Source organism: Mustela nivalis (assembly GCF_964662115.1).
Source record: "Mustela nivalis genome assembly, chromosome: 10".
NCBI lineage: Eukaryota > Metazoa > Chordata > Mammalia > Carnivora > Mustelidae > Mustela > Mustela nivalis.
Window position 1 is genome coordinate 43,019,363 of NC_139029.1, and position 21,668 is coordinate 43,041,030.

General features: G+C 41.1%; 1 protein-coding gene across 1 annotated transcript in view; it reads right to left on the reverse strand.

Annotated features, from left to right (window-relative positions):
* LOC309843189 (uncharacterized protein) overlaps positions 1-21,668 on the reverse strand; it is a 657,188-nt gene that overhangs the window by 140,812 nt on the left and 494,708 nt on the right. Inside the window, exon 10 of the mRNA XM_082688548.1 lies at positions 9,768-9,844. Within this exon, the coding sequence (XP_082544674.1) occupies positions 9,768-9,844 (77 nt within the window). The remainder of the gene's footprint in view (positions 1-9,767; positions 9,845-21,668) is intronic.

Sequence of the window (21,668 nt, forward strand, 5' to 3'; positions counted from 1 at the left end):
CAAGTTGTTCCGAGGGGCAGCAGCACAAGTACATGGTGTTCAGCCTTCTAGAGAAATGGTTTACAGAGACGGTCATAACCACATGATCTGACAGCTGTTGGTCTAATGGGAGGAGGAAGGAAAGGGTAGAAGACATTTGAGCTTGGACCTCAAATTTAGACACCTTTGAATTGAAGACCTCACCGTATTTGGGGTCAGCTGAAGCACTGCCTTACAGTTGAATTTCTTAGGGTCTCTTTCTGTTGAAATATCAGTAAGCCATGGGAGAATATTGGGGCTAGGTCTTCATGTTATCTTGTTTTGCTATAGCTGGTGAAACACTAAATCTGGAGATGATCTTGTCCTTCAAACCTCAGTGGGCCTGCCACTCAACCATCAGCTGAATAGCAGCAAAGGTTGGAATTGGTGGCCCCCATCAGCTCAGGAGGGAAGCGTGGGCAGGCATGCAGAAACAGGGGTGACCTGCCAGGGTTCTGGATTGTGGAAACATTTTCCCTGCTTTGTTTGAAACAGTTGCTAGGTGCTTGGTGTTCCATGATGCAACAGTATCATCAGAGCCTTCTAGATCTCTGAAGCTGTGCCATACATAGGCCTTCTCCAGACAGTAGTGTAACACAAGCTCTAAGGACTCCTTTTAAATATGTAGTTCGGATAGACCCGATTCTGTGTTCAAAGTTCAAAGTCCCTAAACACCAATTCCCAGTGTCTGGTGAATAGCAAGAAGGCAAGGCATTTCTCATTGCAGAGCTCAGCTTAATGGATAGGATCAGATATAACAGATGTACCAGACACACGTGGTTGCTTCACCTACATTTGACCCAAGCCCCCAAGTGGTTCTCTCATTTTACAGAAAGACCTCTAGATTCACCTTGAGTCCCATATACTTGGAGTTACACAGAGATCCAACTACAAAGCCCATACCTCTACCACTAGCCTTCAGGGACCACTGGAGGGCTGACGCAGTCACATGGGATGTAGATGCCAAAAACATGAGGCTACCAGGGAGAAGCATCAGAAAGCTTCACAACCCAAGCCAACAGACTGCCTCGAGTCGCAGGTAGGAGTTTATAGCCCCTTCAGGGTAATTGGACTAGCTTCTAGGCTGGAGCCAACTACATACAATGAAAACAGGGTGGAGCCAGGATTCTAAAAACAGATGAAAGCATTTTAGCACCAGGAGGTGAAGACTGTTTCAGCAGGAAGCTCACAGACCGGTTGCCAATACTCCAGTTTCAGGTAATGGAAGTCTTTTGCCTTCAAAGGCGAGGTCAAGCCATCCCCATACTTCAGCCTCATTCTTCAACCCATATATACTTCCCACTTGATCTGTGCCCAGGTAATTTCTACCCGGCCTCCAAGACCCAATTACAACTTTACGTCTGTGACTTGGCTTAACCAGAGCTTTTCTTCAGTCTTAGCGTAACCAAGAGCAAATGTATTTACACGGAGATCAAGATCACAGATGATCAGACATGCTCCTGGGAAGTGCTCCACTCAGCGCTGGGGGAGTTGGACATCTGTACCCACACTACCTGATTGGAAGCTTCTCGGGGCAACTTTCTACAGTTTAACAGTATTTAAAAGCTTTGAATATTTAGTTCTGTTACTAGTGCAAGAAATCGACGCAAACACGCTTTCCAAAAATCCTTGTCTGTTTTCTTTCCCCGCTCCACCAGCTACAGAGGCTTACTTGCTGGGCCTACAACCCAGATGTCCCTTATTTGCTACATAATCACCTCCATGCTATTATCTGTTCACCTTAAAAACCTTCCTACGGGTGATGAGAAAAGTGACTGGTTTCCACAGAGGTCTATAAACTTGTTATAAGTCTTCTAACACCTCACGTCATGAGAATCGATTCAGTCCTTCTCAAAAATGGTTTTACCAGCTGCTCACCCTAACTCCGCTTGGCAGAAATAAATCACCAGAGTGGGAGATACTTTGGTCAGGAGCTCTGGAACCTGCAGTCTGCAAAGTAAGGAAATCAGCTTCCTTCACAGCTTTCTGACACTAGATAGCAGGACCACTGAAAGGCTTAACCTCCTCCAAGTTATGCTCCTTTGTCTGGAGACTTCAGATTCCTGAACTACCATTTCTGAAACAGATTGAACAATGTTCCCCACAAGATTACAGGCCATCACTGTTTTAATTAGCTTTGTGCAATTGCCTGGGGTCACAGTTGACGATGAATGCACTTTGAGGCCCTCCTACAGAAAGAGGGGTTGGGAAGCAGCAGCACCCCTGTGAGTTGCAGGGGCGAGGGGGGTGCTCTTTACGGATTCTAGTGGTTACCAACTGCTAGGAAGAGCCACGACTTTAGAAACTTGGTAATAGGAGGAATGAGCCGTAGCTTTTAGAATCGAAGGGAGAGGAGAGCCCCAAGGATATGGGAGTTGAAGAGTTCACTCTGAAGATCCGGGGGTAGTATGCGTGGAAGCCGCCTGTGCATGTGCCCAGCAGGCACCTACCACCAAACGCTTGTGTCTGTGTTTCTGGATAGACCTGCCATTCTGTGGTTTCCACTTAGTCAAGAAAGCTGGTGTTGAACTGAAAAGACCTACAGTAAAGCCAAATTTGACCCCTTTCCTACTATACAGTCTATCTGGATTTTACAGCTCAGTATCTTCATTGAATAAAGTAATGAAATTAATAACAGGCTCCCTGCTCAAAAGTGCTCAACGCTTCCCTTCCCCCTCCCTAAAGCAGTCGTCAAGTGTAGCTTATTCTGCTTCTCTCTACTGGCAGATACTTGGCCTTGGGCTCCTATTGCCTAAGAAAGGTTCCCAGTAGCTTGTTAGCATCAGCCTGGCGTTTTATGTGACTAAGATTTCAGCACAGCTGAGCCCCTCAAGCAGGGTGGTTAATCATGAGTCAGCTGGAGCGCTTGCTTGCTCTGTATCTGGGAAACCCTAGCCCTGGGAACAGAATACCCCAGAAAGTCCTGCATGGCACCATGCCCATGCCACGGCTTTGAGGGTCCTGTTATGAGAGAGTAGAGCTGTAGGAATATCCATGTCAAGTAGAAACCACCTTCCCCTGCAAGGAGCAGCCAGGCCCTCCCACAAGTTTGTCCTAAGCTGGAGGCCAGCATAGCTGACAGGTTTCTGTGTTCAGTTCTTAGAGAGGTGAGCCCAACCTTCCCTTCCCATTGCGGGAGCCTCAGCAATTGCCAGGGCGGCTCACTTAGGAAGGTCTCAGAAGCAGCACAGCTTTTGCTGGAGGGCAGGGTGAACAGACAACCCACCCATCTATAGGGGATGGGGAAGGAGTTCCTGCAGCCTTCCCCGTCCCTGGTCGGGGGTTAGCAAAATCTGAAAGGAAAAGGCAGCTCAACTGTGCAGCCCCCAGTGCTTAAGGAACTGCCTCGTTCAGAATTAGAGCAGACAGAGGAAGTGAGAACATTCCAGAGAAGACAAGGCAAGAAGAGAAACATCCTTCCAGGGCAATGGTCTTCCAATACCTGAAGGAAGGACTGAAGAAAAGGTCTTGTGGGGAAAAAAAGGCAAAGAAAGCAGATGCCCCTTGCTCCCCTTTTTCCAGCTCCCACCTCTGCTCCAACCACCCTCTGAACACAACGTCTTCGATCCTACAAAGAGGCTAGAAAGCCACGCTGATCCAAAAAGCAGCCCACCGCTGCCAGCGTCAAAGCCGCTCCTCAGGGCTGTGGGTCTCAGCTTTTAAAGGCCAGCATGATTGGCACATGCTCACTGGGAAACAGCGCAGCAGGAGCAAGGGGAGAAACACTTGTCTTCCCAACACTCCTCTAGGGCCATGCTTCAAGGCACCTGCTGGCAGGAGGAAGAAAAGGGAAAGGTGGGTGTAGTGCAGGGAGTAGCTTCATCTGATGGGTTCATTGTGCACAGCCGTGCCTCCCCTGACCTCTGTTTTCACCTTGACCTGCAGTCTTCCTAGGCATTTGCCCTATAGAGTGTCTGGGAATGGGTGCTTCACAGAGTCTAGAGCTGAGGACCTCAGCAGTATTTTACCTAATGAATGCAAGAATTCTCCCATGGGTATGCCCCTTATAGAGAGAGAGATGCCAGATTTAATAAATAAAAGGACAGGACATGGAGTGACATTTGAATTTCAGATAACCAACAAATAATTTTGTAGTACAAGTAGGCTGCATTTGAGTTGTGCTATCCTATTTAGGATACATCTGCATTGTCAAATTATTTGTCACTTATCTGAAATTCAAATGTAACTGAGCATCCCATACTTAATCTGGCAGCCCTCCTCAGGGGGCTCCAGACCATCCAGAATATTCCCCCCTCTCACCGATTGCTGGTTAAGTTCTCTCCAATGATAATGAAGAAAACAAGAAGACCCATTGCTGCTATCTTATTGTACCTGAAACTTTGAACCACCAAACAGACTCAGGTCTGTCCTGCCCTGCAGAATTCCGCTCATGTTCAGGTTCTGGAAGGAAGTCCAAAGCCTGAAGATGTCCCCTGAGGAAGAATTCAGTGTTAAACTTCCTGTGTGACTTGGAAGAGAGTTAGTTTTCCCTGTGGTTATTAATCGCCCCAAATGTGAATGATTCAAATGTGAATTCAATAATCATGGTACTCTTCACCAAGCCCGGCACTTCATTGACGTTATTTCTAATTCTTCCAACGATGCTGCTTGTTGGGCACGATGATCTTATGAACTCGGAGAAACCAAGGGCCCAGGGCTAAGAGTTTGGATTTAAACCCAGACCCATTCATTTATAAATCCTGAGATCTTGTTCGTGCCTCATTCCGCTTCTCTGGGTTTTCCAGGGTTGTTCGTTCATGTTTGTTGGATTGGTTGTTTATAACTAGGTAATACAGACACAAAATACAGAAGTGAAAGGGTTTAAAAAGGTGAAAAGCAAGACTCTTCCTTGCTTGCCTTCTATCTACCTGTTCTCCTCCCTGGAGACAGTCAGCCAGTGAAGAGATTTCAGAGCCTGTCCACTTACTTTTCCACAAAGATGGATGTCTATACACATTCTTCTGCACTTTCTTCCCCTTTCCTCCACTTACTGTGTGCTGGAAATCTTTCATTCCAGCAAATGTAAAAGGGTCTCATTTTACTTAAAGATTCTATTTATTTATTTGACAGAGATACAGTGAGAGAGAGCATGAGAGGGGAGAAGGTCAGAGGGAGAAGCTGACTCCCCATGGAGCCGGGAGACCTATGCAGGACTCCGTTCTGGGACTCCAGGATCATGACCTGAGCCAAAGGCAGTTGCTTAATAAAGAGCCACCCAGGAGCTCAAAAGTGTCTTATTTTAATGGCTGCATATTATTCCATGGTGTGGATGTACTCTAATTTTACCAGTGCTTTATAGAAGCAAGCTTCTGCTGCTTTCCTATCATTTGCCCTTTTTACAAACAATGCTGTGGTAATTACCTTTCTATAAGCTTGTATTTGTGCTCTCCAGGAGACACACATATTTGGGAATGGAATCCTTTGATTAAAGGATCTATACAGGGGCACCTAGGTGGCTCAGTGGGTTAAAGCCTCTGCCTTCGGCTCAGGTTGTGATCCCAGGGTCCTGGGATGGAGCCCCACACCGGGCTTTCTGCTAGGCAGGGAGCCTGCTTCCCTTCCTCTCACTGTCTCTCTCTGCCTACTTGTGATCTCTCTCTCTGTCAAATAAATAAATAAAATCTTAAAAAAAAAAAAAAAACTCCCTCATCTTATTAAAAAAAAGGATATATACATTATTAAACTTTTAGAGATGTTGCCAAATTGGAGTGGAGGTGAGGATTTGAGCAATTTGTCAGATTACCTGTTAGCCCCCAATATTCACCACCCAAGTTTGTGATCTCTGCCAATTTGAGAGGTGAAAACAGAGTATCTCATTATGATTTTCATTTGCATTTATTTTATTATAAATGTGACTGTAAACCTTATCCTGTGGTTCAACCTTTTTCATTTTTCAGAGATTTTATTTATTTATTTGACACTGAGAGATCATGAGTAAGCAGAGAGGCAGGCAGAGAGAGAGGAGGAAGCAGGATCCCTGCCGAGCAGAGAGCCCGATGTGGGACTCGACCCCAGGACCCTGAGATCATGACCTGAGCCGAAGGCAGTGGCTTAACCCACTGAGCCACCCAGGAACCCCCACCTTTTTCATTTTTTTTTCTTTCATTGTTTTTTGTCTTTTTTGTTTGTTTGTTTTTTGTTTTTTTTTTTAAATTGTTCAACAGAAATGAAGACAACACACACATCAATTCTTGTGATCAGTTGTCACACCTCTTCTTAATTTGTCACATCATATTTACAAAAAAAAAAAAAAATGCCTTCTCCCTGCGATTTGAGTTTCAAATACTTAGACTGTCTTCCAACTTTTGTGCATAGCAATTTTTCTGATGCAGCGTGTTTGTTTTTTATGTACTTGGATTTATGGCCACAAAATTTGATGTCAGACTTAGACTTTTTCTGCTTCAAGGTTATAAAACAAATTCTCTAATGTGTTTTATCCTCTACTTCCATTTTTTAAAGTATTTAACTATTTTGACTGATCAGAAATATGTTTATCTGACATCTGCATCTCAAATGTTTTCTTCCAGGCCTATCATGTCCTATTGACTTCTTTTTTTTTTTTTTTTTAAAGATTTTATTTATTTATTTGTCAAAGAGAGAGGAGCGAGAGTAAGCACAGGCAGTCAGAATGGCAGGCAAAGGCAGAGGGAGAAGCAGGCTCCCGGCCGAGCAAGGAGCCCGATGTGGGACTCGGTCCCAGGACACTGGGATCATGACCTGAGCCGAAGGCAGCCACATAACCAGCTGAGCCACCCAGGCGTAACCTCCTATTGACTTCTAATGGTAGATTATTTTGCTGTTCCAGGGTATTTGCTCTCTACCTCTCTAGAAGAGGATTTTATATCTTTTCTTACGGACCTGTAGTGCCTCCCATCTAGGGAAGGAGTCCACATCCCTCCCCACTGATGTGTATTTGGCAAATGGTCAGTAATGGTTTTGAAAACTGAGATCATGTTACAGGGTTTTTTGTTTTGTTTTGTTTTTTTACTTGAAGGAACATCATGGGTTTTTATCAGCCCTCTTGTTCTTTTCCCTCTGCCACAAGAATGGCCCATCCCAAATGAAAGCTATTCCTTCTGCCTAGGCCCAGCAGATCCACAGCCATCAAGAAGTAATGTGAACAGGGAATAAATGTTTACTGATCTAAACTACTGAAGCTTTAGTGTTGTTTGTTCCTCAGCAATGTTGACTAATTCACAGTTTCAGTTGTATCTATGTTTAACCCTTGTGTCGTGAAGTATAACATACATTCAAAAAAGGAAAAAACCACTTGTTCCCTGCTGTAAATTACCACTAAGTTAAACCCCACATTAGCACCACCACCCAGGTCAAGAAGTGAGATATTGCCAGCCCTCAAAAATGAGATTGTAGGGGCGCCTGGGTGACTCAGCCATTAAGCATTTGCTTTCAGCTCAGGTCATGATCCCAGGCTTCTGGAACGGAACCCTGCATGGGGCTCCCTGATCAGGCCAGAAGCCTGCTTCTCCTTCTCCCACTCCTGCTGCTTGTGTTTCCTCTCCTCACTGTGTCTCTCTCTGTCAAATCAATTCTTAAAAGAAAAGAAATGAAAATGAAATTGTGGCCCCCCCTCAATGTCATATGTTGAAGTCCTAATCCCTGTACTTCACAATGTGACTGTGTTTGGAGATGGGAGTCTTTATAGAGGTAATTAAGTTAAAATGAGGTCAGCTGGGTGGGCCCTAATCCGACACGCCTGGTGTCCTTATAAGAAGTGGTAGTTAGGACAAAATCAGGCAAAGAAGAAAGACCAGGCAAAGATCTTGGGATATTACTGCCATCCACAAGCCAAAGAGAAAGCCTTCAGGAGAAATCAACATTGCCGACACCTTGATCTCAGAATTTTAGACACCAGAATTGTGACAAAATAAATTTCTGTTGTTTACACCACACAGTCTTTGGTGTTTTCTTACAGTAGCCCTTGGAAACTAACACACCCATTATAGTAAGTTTCTTACTACCTGCTAGCAATAACCTCTACTTACTTCCATATTATTTCCGTCACTCTAGTGTGTTGTTTGTTTGCTTCATTTATTTTCATGGAAGTCTAATCATACAGTGCATTTGTGTATGTGTGTGCACATGCATGCATGCATGTGTCTGACTTCTTGTGCTCAAGATTATGTTTGTGCAATTCACCAGTTTCTTTGCTATAAAAATATTCCACCATGTACTAACCTATTCTGCTGTTAATGCTGAACATCCTCCTTTCCATGGATTTTTGGGTTGTTTCCAATCTGGGACTATTGTAAATAATTCTGCTGTAAAATTCTTGAGCACATCTCTTGGTGCTTATTTGCACACATTTTTTTTTTTAAGATTTTATTTATTTGACAGAGAGAGAGCAAGAGAGGGAGCGCAAACAGGGGGAATTGGAGAGGGAGAAGCAGGCTTCCCGCGGAGCAGGAAGCCCAATCAGGACTCGATCCCAAGACCTTGGAATCATGACCTGAGCCAAAGGCAGACGCTTAATGACTGGGCCACCCAGGTGCCCCTGCACACATTTCTGTTGCATATATACTCAGGCAGAATTGTCTACTTTAGTAGACAATATCAAATACTTTCAAAATGGTTTTAACAATTTGTATTTCTACCAGAAATTTGGGAGAATCTCTGATGTGCCACAATCTTGTCAATAGTAGTTATTGTCACACTTGTTAATTTTTTTTCATTCAAGAATATAAAATAGTTTCTCATTATGGTTTAATTTTGTATTTATGTGATTGCAGATAAGATTAAGTACCATGTCATGTATTATTAATTAATTTAATGTGTTCTAATTGGTCATTAGGATATCCCAATCTGCAGTCTTTTTTCAATGCTTTCTTGTTTCTATTGGATTGACAGTATTTTTCTTACTAATTTGTAGATGTTCTTTATGTATTATGAAAGTGAGCCTTTTGTTGATTATTACGTTATAACTATATTCTTCCACTCAGAAAACATAAACGTATCCTTACCTTACATGCAAAAAACACTTGCAGATAGAAGTGGGGGTACTTACACCTAGTGGATATAAATAAAAAAGCAAAACAATACAACTCTTAGAAGATAATATGAAATAATATCTACTTTGAAGTAGAGAGACTCTTCTTAAGTAGGGCACAAAAAGATAGACTGATACATTTGATTGCAACAATATTAAGATACTCTTCATCCAAAATCTCCATTTAGAGGTTGAAAAATCAAGCTCACAAAAAGGAGGTGATATTTTTAGAGGTGTTTAACTGAGTTAAACACCTTTTTTTTGTTGTCAGGTGTTAGCGGATAATATTTAAAGTTGATTCATTGAGTAATAATACAACAAACATTATTTAAAGATTAAAAAACAGAAGCATGTAATAGGTCCGCTGTTTCTGGAAGTGGGGCTGGAAGTGAGGATGGGTGAGAAAGATAGGGAGAGAAGAACTCGGTTTTTATTATCACCCTTCTGTGATATTTGATTTGCTAATAATGTACATGTATTACTTTGTTTTTTTAAAGGACACCCCGTAAAATAAAAAGAAAAAAGATATAGCATTTCTTAAACTCTAACTGAAGGACCTCTAGAATGAAAAATAAAGACACTGCCCAGAAATATAAGCAGTCCCCTAAAACTGCAATGACAAACTCAAAAATGCTTTCAGGGATTTTGTATTTTATAATACAAATCAGCAGAACTTTGTCTTCTTCCTCACAAAATATTTCCATGTTAATTTAATGCAAAACAGTCTTTCATTTAAAGTACTTACATAGTTATTCAAGTCTTCAGGTAAATTTCGTGCTTGGGAGTCCAACTTCAAGTAGCTTGGGTCACCAGAGTGGCCTCCTGGGGGTGTAAGTAACCCAGTTTGAGAAGGATATTTCCAACTTGTTAATGCTGCCATAATGGCTAAATATACTATAGCTTCCAGATGCATCTACTTCAGATGTTAGATAGGGAGCACAGCGTAGTGTAATTGAAACAATATTCATTTTGCAATCTGAAGGTTTGAGTTCAGCCCATGACCTTGGGGCCACAAACTCTAACCTCCTCAACTGTAAAACAAGCCTGGTAAATAGTGATTTTGCCTACTAACCCCACAAAGTTGTTCTACAGCTTGCGTGAGAAATTATTTTATAAACCACGTAACCATTCTCTTCCAGAGTATTGGCAGAAAACCCCTATATCCACTATGAATGCCAACATTTTAAACATAATTTGGGTACCAGGGTACATATTAGGTCTTTATAGCTTCTCTGTGTCTCCTGCTTCAGGGAGTTTGCATCTGACTGGGAGTGAGTTCCATCTGATAGACATTTACAGCCTCTGCTCCCTGTCAGGCTATGTGCTAGGAACTATCAATACACAGTTGATCCTTGAACAACACGGGTGTGAACTGCATGGGTCCACTTGCACGTGGAATTTTTTTTTTCAATAAATACAACGCAGTACTGTTAAGGTATTTTCTCTTATGATTTTCTTCATAACATTTTTTCTCTTTTGTAATAATACAGTATATTATGTATGTAGCATACAAAATAGGTGTTAATCAACTGTTTGCTCTAGCTTACCATAGGCTTCTAGTCTATGGTAAGCTAGTAGTAAATTTGGGGGGGATGAAAAGTTATCTTTGGATTTCTGACTGTGCAGGGGATCAGTATTCCAAACCGCCACATTGTTCAAGGGTCAACTATACAAAGAGGAATCCCTGTCCTCAAGTAATGTACATCTAGAAATCTGCATTATAGACTCAGGAGAAATGCCTTTCACACGAGAAGGCATGTAGCCCCTTTTTCTGGTTGTGTTACCTTGGTGAAGTCATTTCTCTTGTGTGGCTTCAGTTTCCTTTTCTATGAAATTAACACGCTGGGACTTTGCTTATATCTAGGATTTGTTGATTTCCAATATTCTACATTTACCAGGACTCTTTAATGTTTTTTTAAACAGTGTGCATCAATTATTACCTGAATACTTCCTTCATACTCAGTATAGAAGTTGGGGTTCAACCAGGATGCTTTTAAAAGAAACTGGTTGCACTGGTTACCCTGAGAAGCCACGAGATTAGCAACAGCAGAAGAGTTGCTGTCCACTGGAGGAATGTTTCCAGATCCTCATGGTCAGGGTCACCTGGGGGGAGATGGAATAAGACAGGCTTGTCTCAGGGTAAGAGAGCAGACACATCTAGGACCAGAGATTTTTTTTCTCTCCTCTGCCTCTTATCTCTGACTTGTGCCCCCCAGTGTCCAACCCAGCCAGAAGTTTCTAACCAGGAGCCTGGGAAATGTGGGGTAAACCCCAGTGACACAAACCAAAGCAGGGAAAGGGTGAAGAACAGAGCCAAGTACAAACAGCACACAGAGTGGCCGCCCTTACCACCAGTTCAATGTTCGATAAATTGAAGAAGACCAAGCGTGTATCAACTAAGCAACAAAAGCTAGAATGATGGCAGTCCTATTGTTTTGTTCATATCTGTTACCTGAAATCCCAGAAATTCTCTTCATTTTTCAAACAAGGAACCTGGTTCAGAGAGCTACCTTGCCCAAATTCACAGAGCAAGTGAAAGTGAAGGGAAATTCGAACTAAGAACCACCTGTCTCCAAAGGATGTAATCTTTCTTCTGTACACATTAGGTGTTACAGTCGTCAGTAAGAGGGGTGTTCAGTGAGCAGCAGGGTCTCTATTTAGTCCTCTGAGAAATGGGATTTGGAACAGCTCCACATAGGAATTCCAATAGGAATCCTTTATCAGTAGAGGCTGGCATCAGATTTGCATAGTAAATATAGGGCTTTTGCAGGGTGGGGGGGGGAGGGATCTTGAAGGATATGCAGGACTCATGGAGAAAAAAATATGAGTACAATTCCTTTTGTTTTTCTCTCTCAGAGCAATCCCTTCTCTCTGCAGATTTGAACTCGGTTTTGAGCCATGAAACACGATATTGCTTACAGGGACCCTAATGAGCTCTCTCCGTCTGTGCTAAGGGCATGCAAAGCACTCACTGGTCACATCACATGGCTCTGGGGTCTCAGGGTACCCCGAGAGTTCTGAGTCCACCTTCCATCCCTAGTGCCTTGTGCCCTAACTGAAGGGTACCTGAATGTTTGACATTAGCGCTCCTGGGTAACTAGATCTCTATTGGCCATACATCTGAGAACTCTCAAGAACACTGTTTATTCCTTGAGAAATCTGGAATGAATTAGGCTGAATAAATTGGCTCTCGACTTGGCTGTTTCAGATGGCAGCAAAGGAATACCATATGCTGCTCCCCCTTCCTTTTTTTTTTTTTTTTCTTTTATGGAAGGGGAAATGAAAACACACCCATATCCACACAAAAATTAGATCTGGTCAAATCATGCTTCACTTCTCCAGCAAGTGGAAACCTTTGATCAGAATATTTGGGTGTCTCTGAAGAGAGGCAGGAGTGCTAGAAGTCTGGGGAAGCCATCGTGACGCAGGTCGGCAGCCTGGGCAGAATAAATCTCATGGAAATGCGGTGGCCACGGAGCCAGCCTGGAGCTGAGTTGCTGGGGCTACTGAGCAGTAAGCAAACACAGCAAAGAATTTTCCGGCCCGAATCCTCTACTGATCATACCTTTCTCCTTATCGCCAACTGTTCATCCAAAGAAAGCCACATGGAGACTTTGAAACATTATTCAGAAAAAAATTAAAAGGGAAAAAAAAAAGGAGACATAATCTGAGCATAGTCAAGCGTGATTATACCTGACACATGCATGATTTGAACTGCTCGGTCTCAGCTTCCAGATAGTGTGAACAATGATGGGTTCCACTTCTGAGTACTGTGCGGGGTTCTTAGCTTATATTACCACACTTCTACATAACTATAGTTTCATAATCAAAGGACCATTATTGTGCTCATGTTTAGAGGGTAAAACTGAGCCTTACAGAGTTGAAGCCAATGTCCTGAGCTAGCACATTTAGAAAGGAAAGGAGCCAGATTTCAAGCATCTCTTAATCATTATGCCAGCCTTCATGTGATGAGCCTGGAGGGGTGCTGCCCAGATTCCCCTTCAAGAAAGGATTTGTTGCCTGGTGGCTGGGGGTGCTGTCAGCCCCTGGAACACTCATCTCAGCTGCACAGCACCACCCCACCTCACCTGAGAGCAAAGCTTTCCCAGGGCAGCTGGGAATGACAAAGGGGCACATGGTATCCCATGGTCAAACTGGCATCCTTTCCTGTCACCTGGTGTGTAGGCAGAGCATTTTTCACAGTCGTGAAATGTGATGATTTTAGAATGTCAAGAATCCTGTCAAGCATTTATGTGCAAGCGTGTGTGTGTACACACACACACACACACATATATAATGGAATATTATTTAGCCTTGAAAAAGAAGGAATCCTGCCATTTGCAGCAACATGGATGGACCTTGCGGGCAGTATACTAAGTGAAATAAGCCAGCAGAGAAAGACAAATAAATACTGCATGGTATCATGTATATGGAAACTTAAAAAAAAACAAACAAACATAAAAACCAAGAGTAGAAAAGTGGTTGCCAGGGTTTGGGGATGGGGGGACAGAAATAGGTTGGTAAAATAGCACTCACTTTCAGCTATAAGACGAATGAATTCTGAGGATCTAATGTATAACATAGTAACTACAGGTACTAACACTATATTATGTACTGAAATTTGCTAAAAGGGAACTTAAACATTCTCACTAAAAAGAAAATAAATGCATAAGGCGGTAGATATGGTTATTAACCAGATGGGAGGAATCTTTTGATTATATAGGCATGCATAAAATCATCGCAATGTACATTTTAAATATCTTACAATTTTATTTATGAATTATGCCTCAACAAAGTTGAAAAATAACCTTCAAAAATTTAAAAAATAAATGTGAAAAAAATGCACAAATCTTTAAAAAAGCATATATGTAAAAGCTAAGTACAGTTCAGATTGAAAACTGGTTCCAAATTTAAATTTGTGTACTAAAGTCAAATTGCTTTATGGCTATATTTCTACTTTAATATAAAGATAGCAATGAAAAATAATTTTTTTTCTGGGTGCTTGGGTGGCTCAGTGGGATAAGCCTCTGCCTTCGGCTCAGGTCATGATCTCAGGGTCCTGGGATCAAGTCTTGAATTGGGCTCTCTGCTCCGCTGGGAGCCTGCTACCCCCCACCCCCTCTGCCTGTCTCTCTGCCTATTTGTGATCTCTCTCTGTCAAATAAATAAATAAAATCTTTAAATATATATATTTTTCTTTTTTAAACTATGTTCAATTAGCCAACCTGTAGTACATCATTGGTTTTTGATGTACTGTTCACTGATTCATTAGTTGCATATAACGCCCAGTGCTCATCACAACACATGCCCTCCTTAATACCCATCACTCGGTTACCCCGTCCCCCCACCCCCCTCTCCCTTCTGTAACCCTCCGTTTGTTTCCCAGAGTCTGGCGTCTCTCATGAAAAACTTTCTTTCTTAGTTGTCTTTTACCAGGTAGTCCTGAGTGTCACTGAGAAGGGGGGACTTGCCTAGGGTCACCTCCAGAAGATGGGACTTCATTACACTAACATTTGTCTATCATCTGTCTTCTCCACTTACCTTAAAGATCCCTTAGGTAAAGCCCCCGTCTATCCTATTCACTTCTTCATCACCATGCCTTACACAGCATCCGGCAATATTAATTAATTTCTTTATTATTCAACAATTGCTGGATGAGTGAGCAAGAGATGCATGGATTAATATATCCCATTACGTCAAATTTAGATTCTTAGTCATTCACTGACTGGTGGATGTCTTCTTTCTTTCTCAGTAACACACGGATGTTTCCTCCTAAGCCCTGTGAAGTGGAAGGAGGATGTAAACTTTCACTCAGAAAGCCACAAGAGGAAGGAATATGTTAGATGTGAGCATTTGGGCATCCTGCCACCTCAGGACTTCTTTAACATTTTAATGAGACAGACCTTTATCTGTTTCCTTTGCCCCGTCCACCTCCCTCCTGTATCGTATGTCCCTGTTGAGTCTCCTTCTCAACAGCACCTGATGCTGCCGTTCACATCTGGGCAGAAACAAAGAGTGACCTTTTCTAAGCTTCCTAGGTTCAACGTGCTGCCCATATAGTGAATTCTGTGAATTGCTTTCAGCCTCTAGAGGCACTGAGTCATTGTTTCCTTTCCGGGAAACTTTTAAATCATGAGCCTTGTCTTCTCAGAAAACTTACAGCTCTTCATCTTATCCTCTCATTTGATCTCCCAAATGATCCTATGAGGTAAGAGACCAGATGTCATGGATGGAAAGATCAGTGAACCAGGAAATCAGAAGACAAGGATTTTCATTTCTCTCCACTATTTATTAGTTGCGTGATTGTAGGCAATTCTCATGATACTCGTAAAAAGAAATGGGTTTTATGAGACTCAACACTTGACAGACATTTAATCAGGATCCTTTACGTGCTAGGTTCTAGATGCTGGAGGTACAGTGGGACACAAGACAGATCATTTCTCTTTTCTTACAGAACTTTCATTCTAGTGGGTCATAGACAGATGAGACGCAGCGAACGGATATGAGAATTTGGGGGTATTAATAAAAGCTATTGAAACAATAAAGTGACATGTTGAACAGTGACCAGTGGAAACTGTTTGTATTGGGAGGTCAGAGAAAGCCTCCACCCCACAAGAGGTGAAAATTTTCCGGATTTGAAAGAAAGAAGAGTTGGCAGGATGGAGATCCAGGTGAAGAGCTTTCCAGACAGAGGTAGCAGGTATCCAGAGCTGGTTACAGAAGTCCAGGAGGATGCAAGCATGGCTGTCCCTGACAGTTCTTACCACAGGGGGTTCCCATTTTATAGATGATGTTCTGATGGCCAGAGCAGTGGAGTAAATTGCTCAAGACAAAATGTTGAATTTTTGTGAGGGCGTGGATTCAGACTCCTATCTTTCAACGCTTAAAGAGAATATTCTTCACCATTTAAATTTTTAGACCAATTCAGACTCTCATGATCCCACCTCTGGATTATTTTAGTAGACTCCTAATGGGTCACTGAGCATCCACACCCATCTCCTCCTCTCATCCCCAACCCAACCTCACACCATCTTCCATATTGAAGATGGCCAGAATTATGTCTCCAATACACGAGTCTAAGCATGCCTCCCTTCGTTTTCCTTTAAACACCTTGTGCCAGCAGCCTCAGGATTAATTCCAAGCTCTCTAACTCAGTATTTATTTGTTTATTTAAGATTTTATTTATTTATTTATTTATTTGACAGACATCACAAGTAGACAGAGAGGCAGGCAGAGAGAGAGAGAGGGGAAGCAGGCTCCCTGCTGAGCAGAGAGCTCAATGCGGGGCTTGATTCCAGGACTCTGGGATCATGACCTGAGCCGAAGGCAGAGGCTTTAATCCACTGAGTCACCAAGGCCCTCCTCTAACTCACCATTTAATCTACAACAACTTCAACCTCATCTGCTGTCACCATCGTTCCTCACATTGTCCCTTTAGCCCCAGCAAATGAAATGCCATTTTGCGCCACCTCAGCCTTCTTAAATATACTCTTCTCTTTCATAGGTAAATGCCAGTCATCTTACAAGTACTCACAGGAGCGACATTTCCTGTTCAGAGTGCATCCCTCCTTTAGCTTTGCCAGCATAGCACTTCTACTCTGTTCGAGTAGTTTATCTGTCTATTTCAGTGCTTCATTTACCTGCCCCACTAGTTCACGAGACCTGAAAGGGCAGAAAACACACCATCTTTCTTTTTGTGTCCCCAGTGCTCATCTCTCCTTCACTTTTGATTTCTTTTTTGACCCATGGTTTATTTTAGAATTGCAGTGTTTGATTTCCAAATAGTTGGGGATTATGTTACTGATCATCTTATGTTATTGATGGCTAAATCAATTCCCTGAAGAGAAATACTCTGATTTTAATCCTGCACTAATTTATTTTTAAAGGAGAGTTCTGTAATCCACATGGTCCATCCTGTTGAATTTCAATGAACACTTGAAAAGAATGTATGTTGTGATATTGTTGGCTAGAGTGTTTTCTAAATGTAAATTAGATCAAACTGGTTTAATCAAATCTTGTCTATCCTTACTCATTTCTCATCTACTGTTTTATCAATTACTGAGAGAGAAGTTTTGCAATGCTATCAGTTTTTGTTTATATATTTTGAAGTTTTCTTATATAAAGCATATACATTTAGAGTTAAGTTTTCTTATAATTAACTTTATCACCATGAGTTATCCTTTTTTATTGCTACTAACATTTCTTGTTCTGAAGTCTTTTTCTGTTATTAATATAGCCACTCCAACTTTCTTATGCTTAGACTTTGCATGGTATATCCTTTTCTATCCTTTTATTCTCAATCTATCTCTGTGTGTATTTTATTTTATTTTTTTAAAATTTTATTTATTTATTTGACAGGCAAAGATCACAAGCAGGCAGAGAGGCAGGCAGAGAGAGGAGGAAGCAGGCTCCCCACCAAGCAGAGAGCCCAACGCAGGGCTCGATCCCAGGACCCTGGGATCATGACCTGAGCCGAAGGCAGAGGTTTTAACCCACTGAGCCAGCCAGGTGCCCCAACTCTGTGTGTATTTTAAACATGGGTTTCATGCATCATACCTTCGGTGTGGTTTTTAAAAAGTCACAGCCGTCCATACCCAAGGCAACCTAGGATTTCTCCCGGGAGCTTTATAGTTCTGCATTTTACCTTTAGGTCTTGATAGATTTTAAGTTAATTTTTGTGAAAGGCATAAGGTCTGTGTCTAGAATGTTGGGATTTATTTTGTAATTGGCTAATGTTCTTTAGAGAAGCTTTATTTTTTCAGGTTTATTTTTGTTTTTTAACTTTGTTAGCATGGTCTAAGTTATTCTTTTCCTTAGAGTTGACTTTGTTCTCGAAGATTTGCCTTTTCTTGGCTATTAAGAAAATGCCAGGGGGATTTACTGCCCCTGTCTCTCCATTCTGGCTGTTTGGTACTTAAAGATAGTTGTATGTAAGCTCGGAAATTTCTCAGTGTACACACTCCCCGGTGTCCTTTGCCTTTACTCACAGAAATTCATCCTCCACACCAGTGGTTTCATATTGAGAATACAAAGAAAAGAACCCTGGGAGGTTTTCTCTGCGTCTCTGAAGGAGGATTCCTTCTGCTTAGCTTTCTTCTCTCCGGGACTCTTTTGTGCAACTTGCAATTCTCTCTGTTGGATCAGTTCTTTCATAGCTGCTAAATAGAAAACATTTTTTAAAATTATTTTGTTCATTTTTCTGGTTGTTTGCTGTGAGAAAATAAGTCTGTTTCCAGTTACTCCATCGGAGCCAGAAGTAGATACTCAGAAATGCCAAGCTTCTGAATGTTAGACAATCTGGGTGAAAAATACTATCTCCCTGTGGCTTTATTTTGCATTCTCTGATTATTAATGAGATTTTTCTAAGTTTACGGGTAATTGGTGCTGCTTTTACTCATATCTCTGGCATATTTTAAAAATTGGGTTGTCTTTTTTTGTCATTTTATATTAATATTTTGAATATTCTGGGACTGATTCCTTACAAGTTATATCATTGCATATATTGGCTCCTAATAGCCTGTTAATCTTCTTACTTTACAATGTATTTTGTTTATTTTGGTTTAAATGTTGATAACTATGTGAATTTCTGTTTTTCTTATTTAATAATTCTTTGGTTTCTTCAAAAGTTTTAGAGTTTAACTTCTCATATTTATGGCTTCAATCCACTTATAATAATTTCTGTGGATGTATGGTATAATGTAGGAGATAATTTTTTTCCTCTAAATATGTACAATTACATCCATTCCATTTACTAGGATAATTCTTTTTACTCTATAGATCTACAGTACTACACTTGTCATATATTAGGTTTCCATATGTACATGGTTCTGTTTCTAAGCTCTGTATTCTTTTTTGGGACTGACTCTTTATGTGAACTTGTGCTAATTCCACATGGTTTTAATACCAAAGCCTTTATATCTGATAGAGTAGAACTCAGCACTTTGTTTTGTTCTTTCAAAATTTTTCTTAGCTATTCTTGGTCCTTTAAGTTTAGGGAAAAGTACCATTAAGATTTGGTTTGAATTTTTAAATTAATTATGAAGAATTGGCATCTGTATTGGGCCTATCCAACTAGGATGATGATACTTCATTTATTTCATTTTTTACATCTTCTTTTTAAAAGATTTTATTTATTTATTTGACAGACAGAGATCACAAGTAGGCAGAGAGGCAGACACAGAGAGAGGGGGAGGCAGTCTCCCTGCTGAGCAGAGAGTCTGATGCGGGGCTCGATCCCAGGACCCTGGGATCGTGACCTGAGCCGAAGGCAGAGGCTTTAACCCACTGAGCCACCCAGGCGCCCCCATTTTTTATATCCTTTTATAATTCTATATAATTTTCCTAATAAAGGGCATAGGTATCTTTTCTTTACCTTTATTTCTATAAAGTTAAAGTTTTAGTTAAAGTTTTCTGTAAATTAGGGGCACCTGGGTGGCTCAGTGGGTTAAGCCTCTGCCTTTGGCTCAGGTCATGATCTCAGGGTCATGGGATTGAGCCCCTCATTGGGCTCTCTGCTCAGCGGGGAGCCTGCTTCCCTCTCTCTCTCTCTGCCTGCCTCTCTACCTACTTGTGATCTCTCTCTGTGTCAAATAAATAAAATCTTTTTAAAAAGTTCTCTATAAAGTTAAATTTCTATAAAGTTGAAGTTTTAGTCACTATTTAAATGGGATATCATCTTTCTGTTACATTTTTCTGATAGTTACATGTGCATAGACATGTATTGGGGGGGTTTCTATGTATCTTGTATCTGCCCACTTTGCTTTATTATTTAATTAGATCTAATAAAGTATCTATAGCCCTCTTGAGATTTTTTAAAGATAATTATATGGTCTACAAATAAGGACAGTCATCTCCCTTTCTTTATAATTTTTTTTCTTTTTATCTTTTAATCTCACTGTGTAAGACTCTTACTACATCACTGACTGGAAGCAGAAACAGTTCTATTGTTTCATCATCCAGCATGACCCTTGGTAAGTTTTGATAGATACTTTCATCAGATTAAGGAAGTGCCTTCCTAATCAAAGTATTAGGATTTCTTCTCATCTTGAGTAAGTGATGAACACTTTAAAATTTTTATTCTACACTTATTGAGATGGTTGTGTATTTTTGCTTATATCAATGTAATATAATATATTGTAGATTTTCTGATGGTGAAAAGTGCCTGCTTCCTGAGTAGACATTACTTGCTCATAATATCTTTAAAAAAAAATTAAAACCTCAGCTTGAATTCACACGTGACTATTTATTTAGAGTATTTGCATGTGGACCTGTTTTTATTTTATAGTAGGGAGATCATTTTGATTGCAATCCATCTTTCTTTAATGGCTACTGGTTAATTTAGATTTCTATTTTTTCTTGAGTCAATTTTGGTCATTTATATTTTCCCTGAAATTTAGCCTGCTCAACTAGGCTTGCAAATGTACTCACACAAAATTATTCTTTAAATCACGTCATTCTTTATGCTAAATTATGTTTGCCAGAGATCGTTGGGCATTTTTATAGTGGTTCTAGGACAGATTTGATTCATAAAGGTGGTATTAGACTCATAACCCTAGGAAACAAACTGAGGGTTGCTGGAGGGGTGGTGGATGGGGAGACGGGTGATGGCATTGAGGAGGGCACTTGATTTAATAAGAACAGGGTATTATATGAAACTGATAAATCACTAAATTCTACCTCTGAAATAATATACTACATATTAATTAACTGAACTTAAAAAAATTTTTTTTTACTGTCTGACAGTTTATTTTTTTAATATTTTATTTTTTCAGCATAATAGTATTCATTATTTTTGCACCACACCCAGTGCTCCATGCAATCTGTGCCCTCTCCAATACCCACCACCTGGATCCCCCAACCTCCCAGCCCCCGCCCCTTCAAACCCTTAGATTGTTTTTCAGAGTCCATAGTCTCATGGTTCACCTCCCCTTCCAATTTCCCTCAACTCCCTTCTCCTCTCCATCTCCCCTTGTCCTCCATGCTATTTGTTATGCTCCACAAATAAGTGAAACCATATGATAATTGACTTTCTCTGCTTGACTTATTTCACTCAGCATAATCTCTTCCAGTCCTGTCCATGTTGCTACAAAAGTTGGGTATTTGTCCTTTCTGATGGAGGCATAATACTCCATAGTGTATATGGACCTCATCTTCCTTATCCATTCATCCGTTGAAGGGCATCTTGGTTCTTTCCACAGTTTGGCGACCATTCCACATTGAGATACCACCTAACACCAGTTAGAATGGCCAAAATTAGGAAGTCATGTGTTGGAGGGGATATGGAGAAAGGGGAACCCTCTTACACTGTTGGTGGGAATGCAAGTTGGTGCAGCCACTTTGGAGAACAGTGTGGAGATTCCTCAAGAAATTAAAAATAGAGCTTCCCTATGACCCTGCCATTGCACTACTGGGTATTTACCCCAAAGATACAGATGTAGTGAAAAGAAGGGCCATCTGTACCCCCAATGTTTATAAAAAAATTTTTTTAAGTGGTATTAGAAGGAATTTAACACCACCCTTTCCCCACAGCAAGGCTGCTAAACCCAATGACATCTTCACATGGATTATTGCTAAAATTTCCATCCAATGGAAGCATGGCCTCATGATCTAATAGTATAGAGGTATGCATTATTGTCTCCTTCTAACA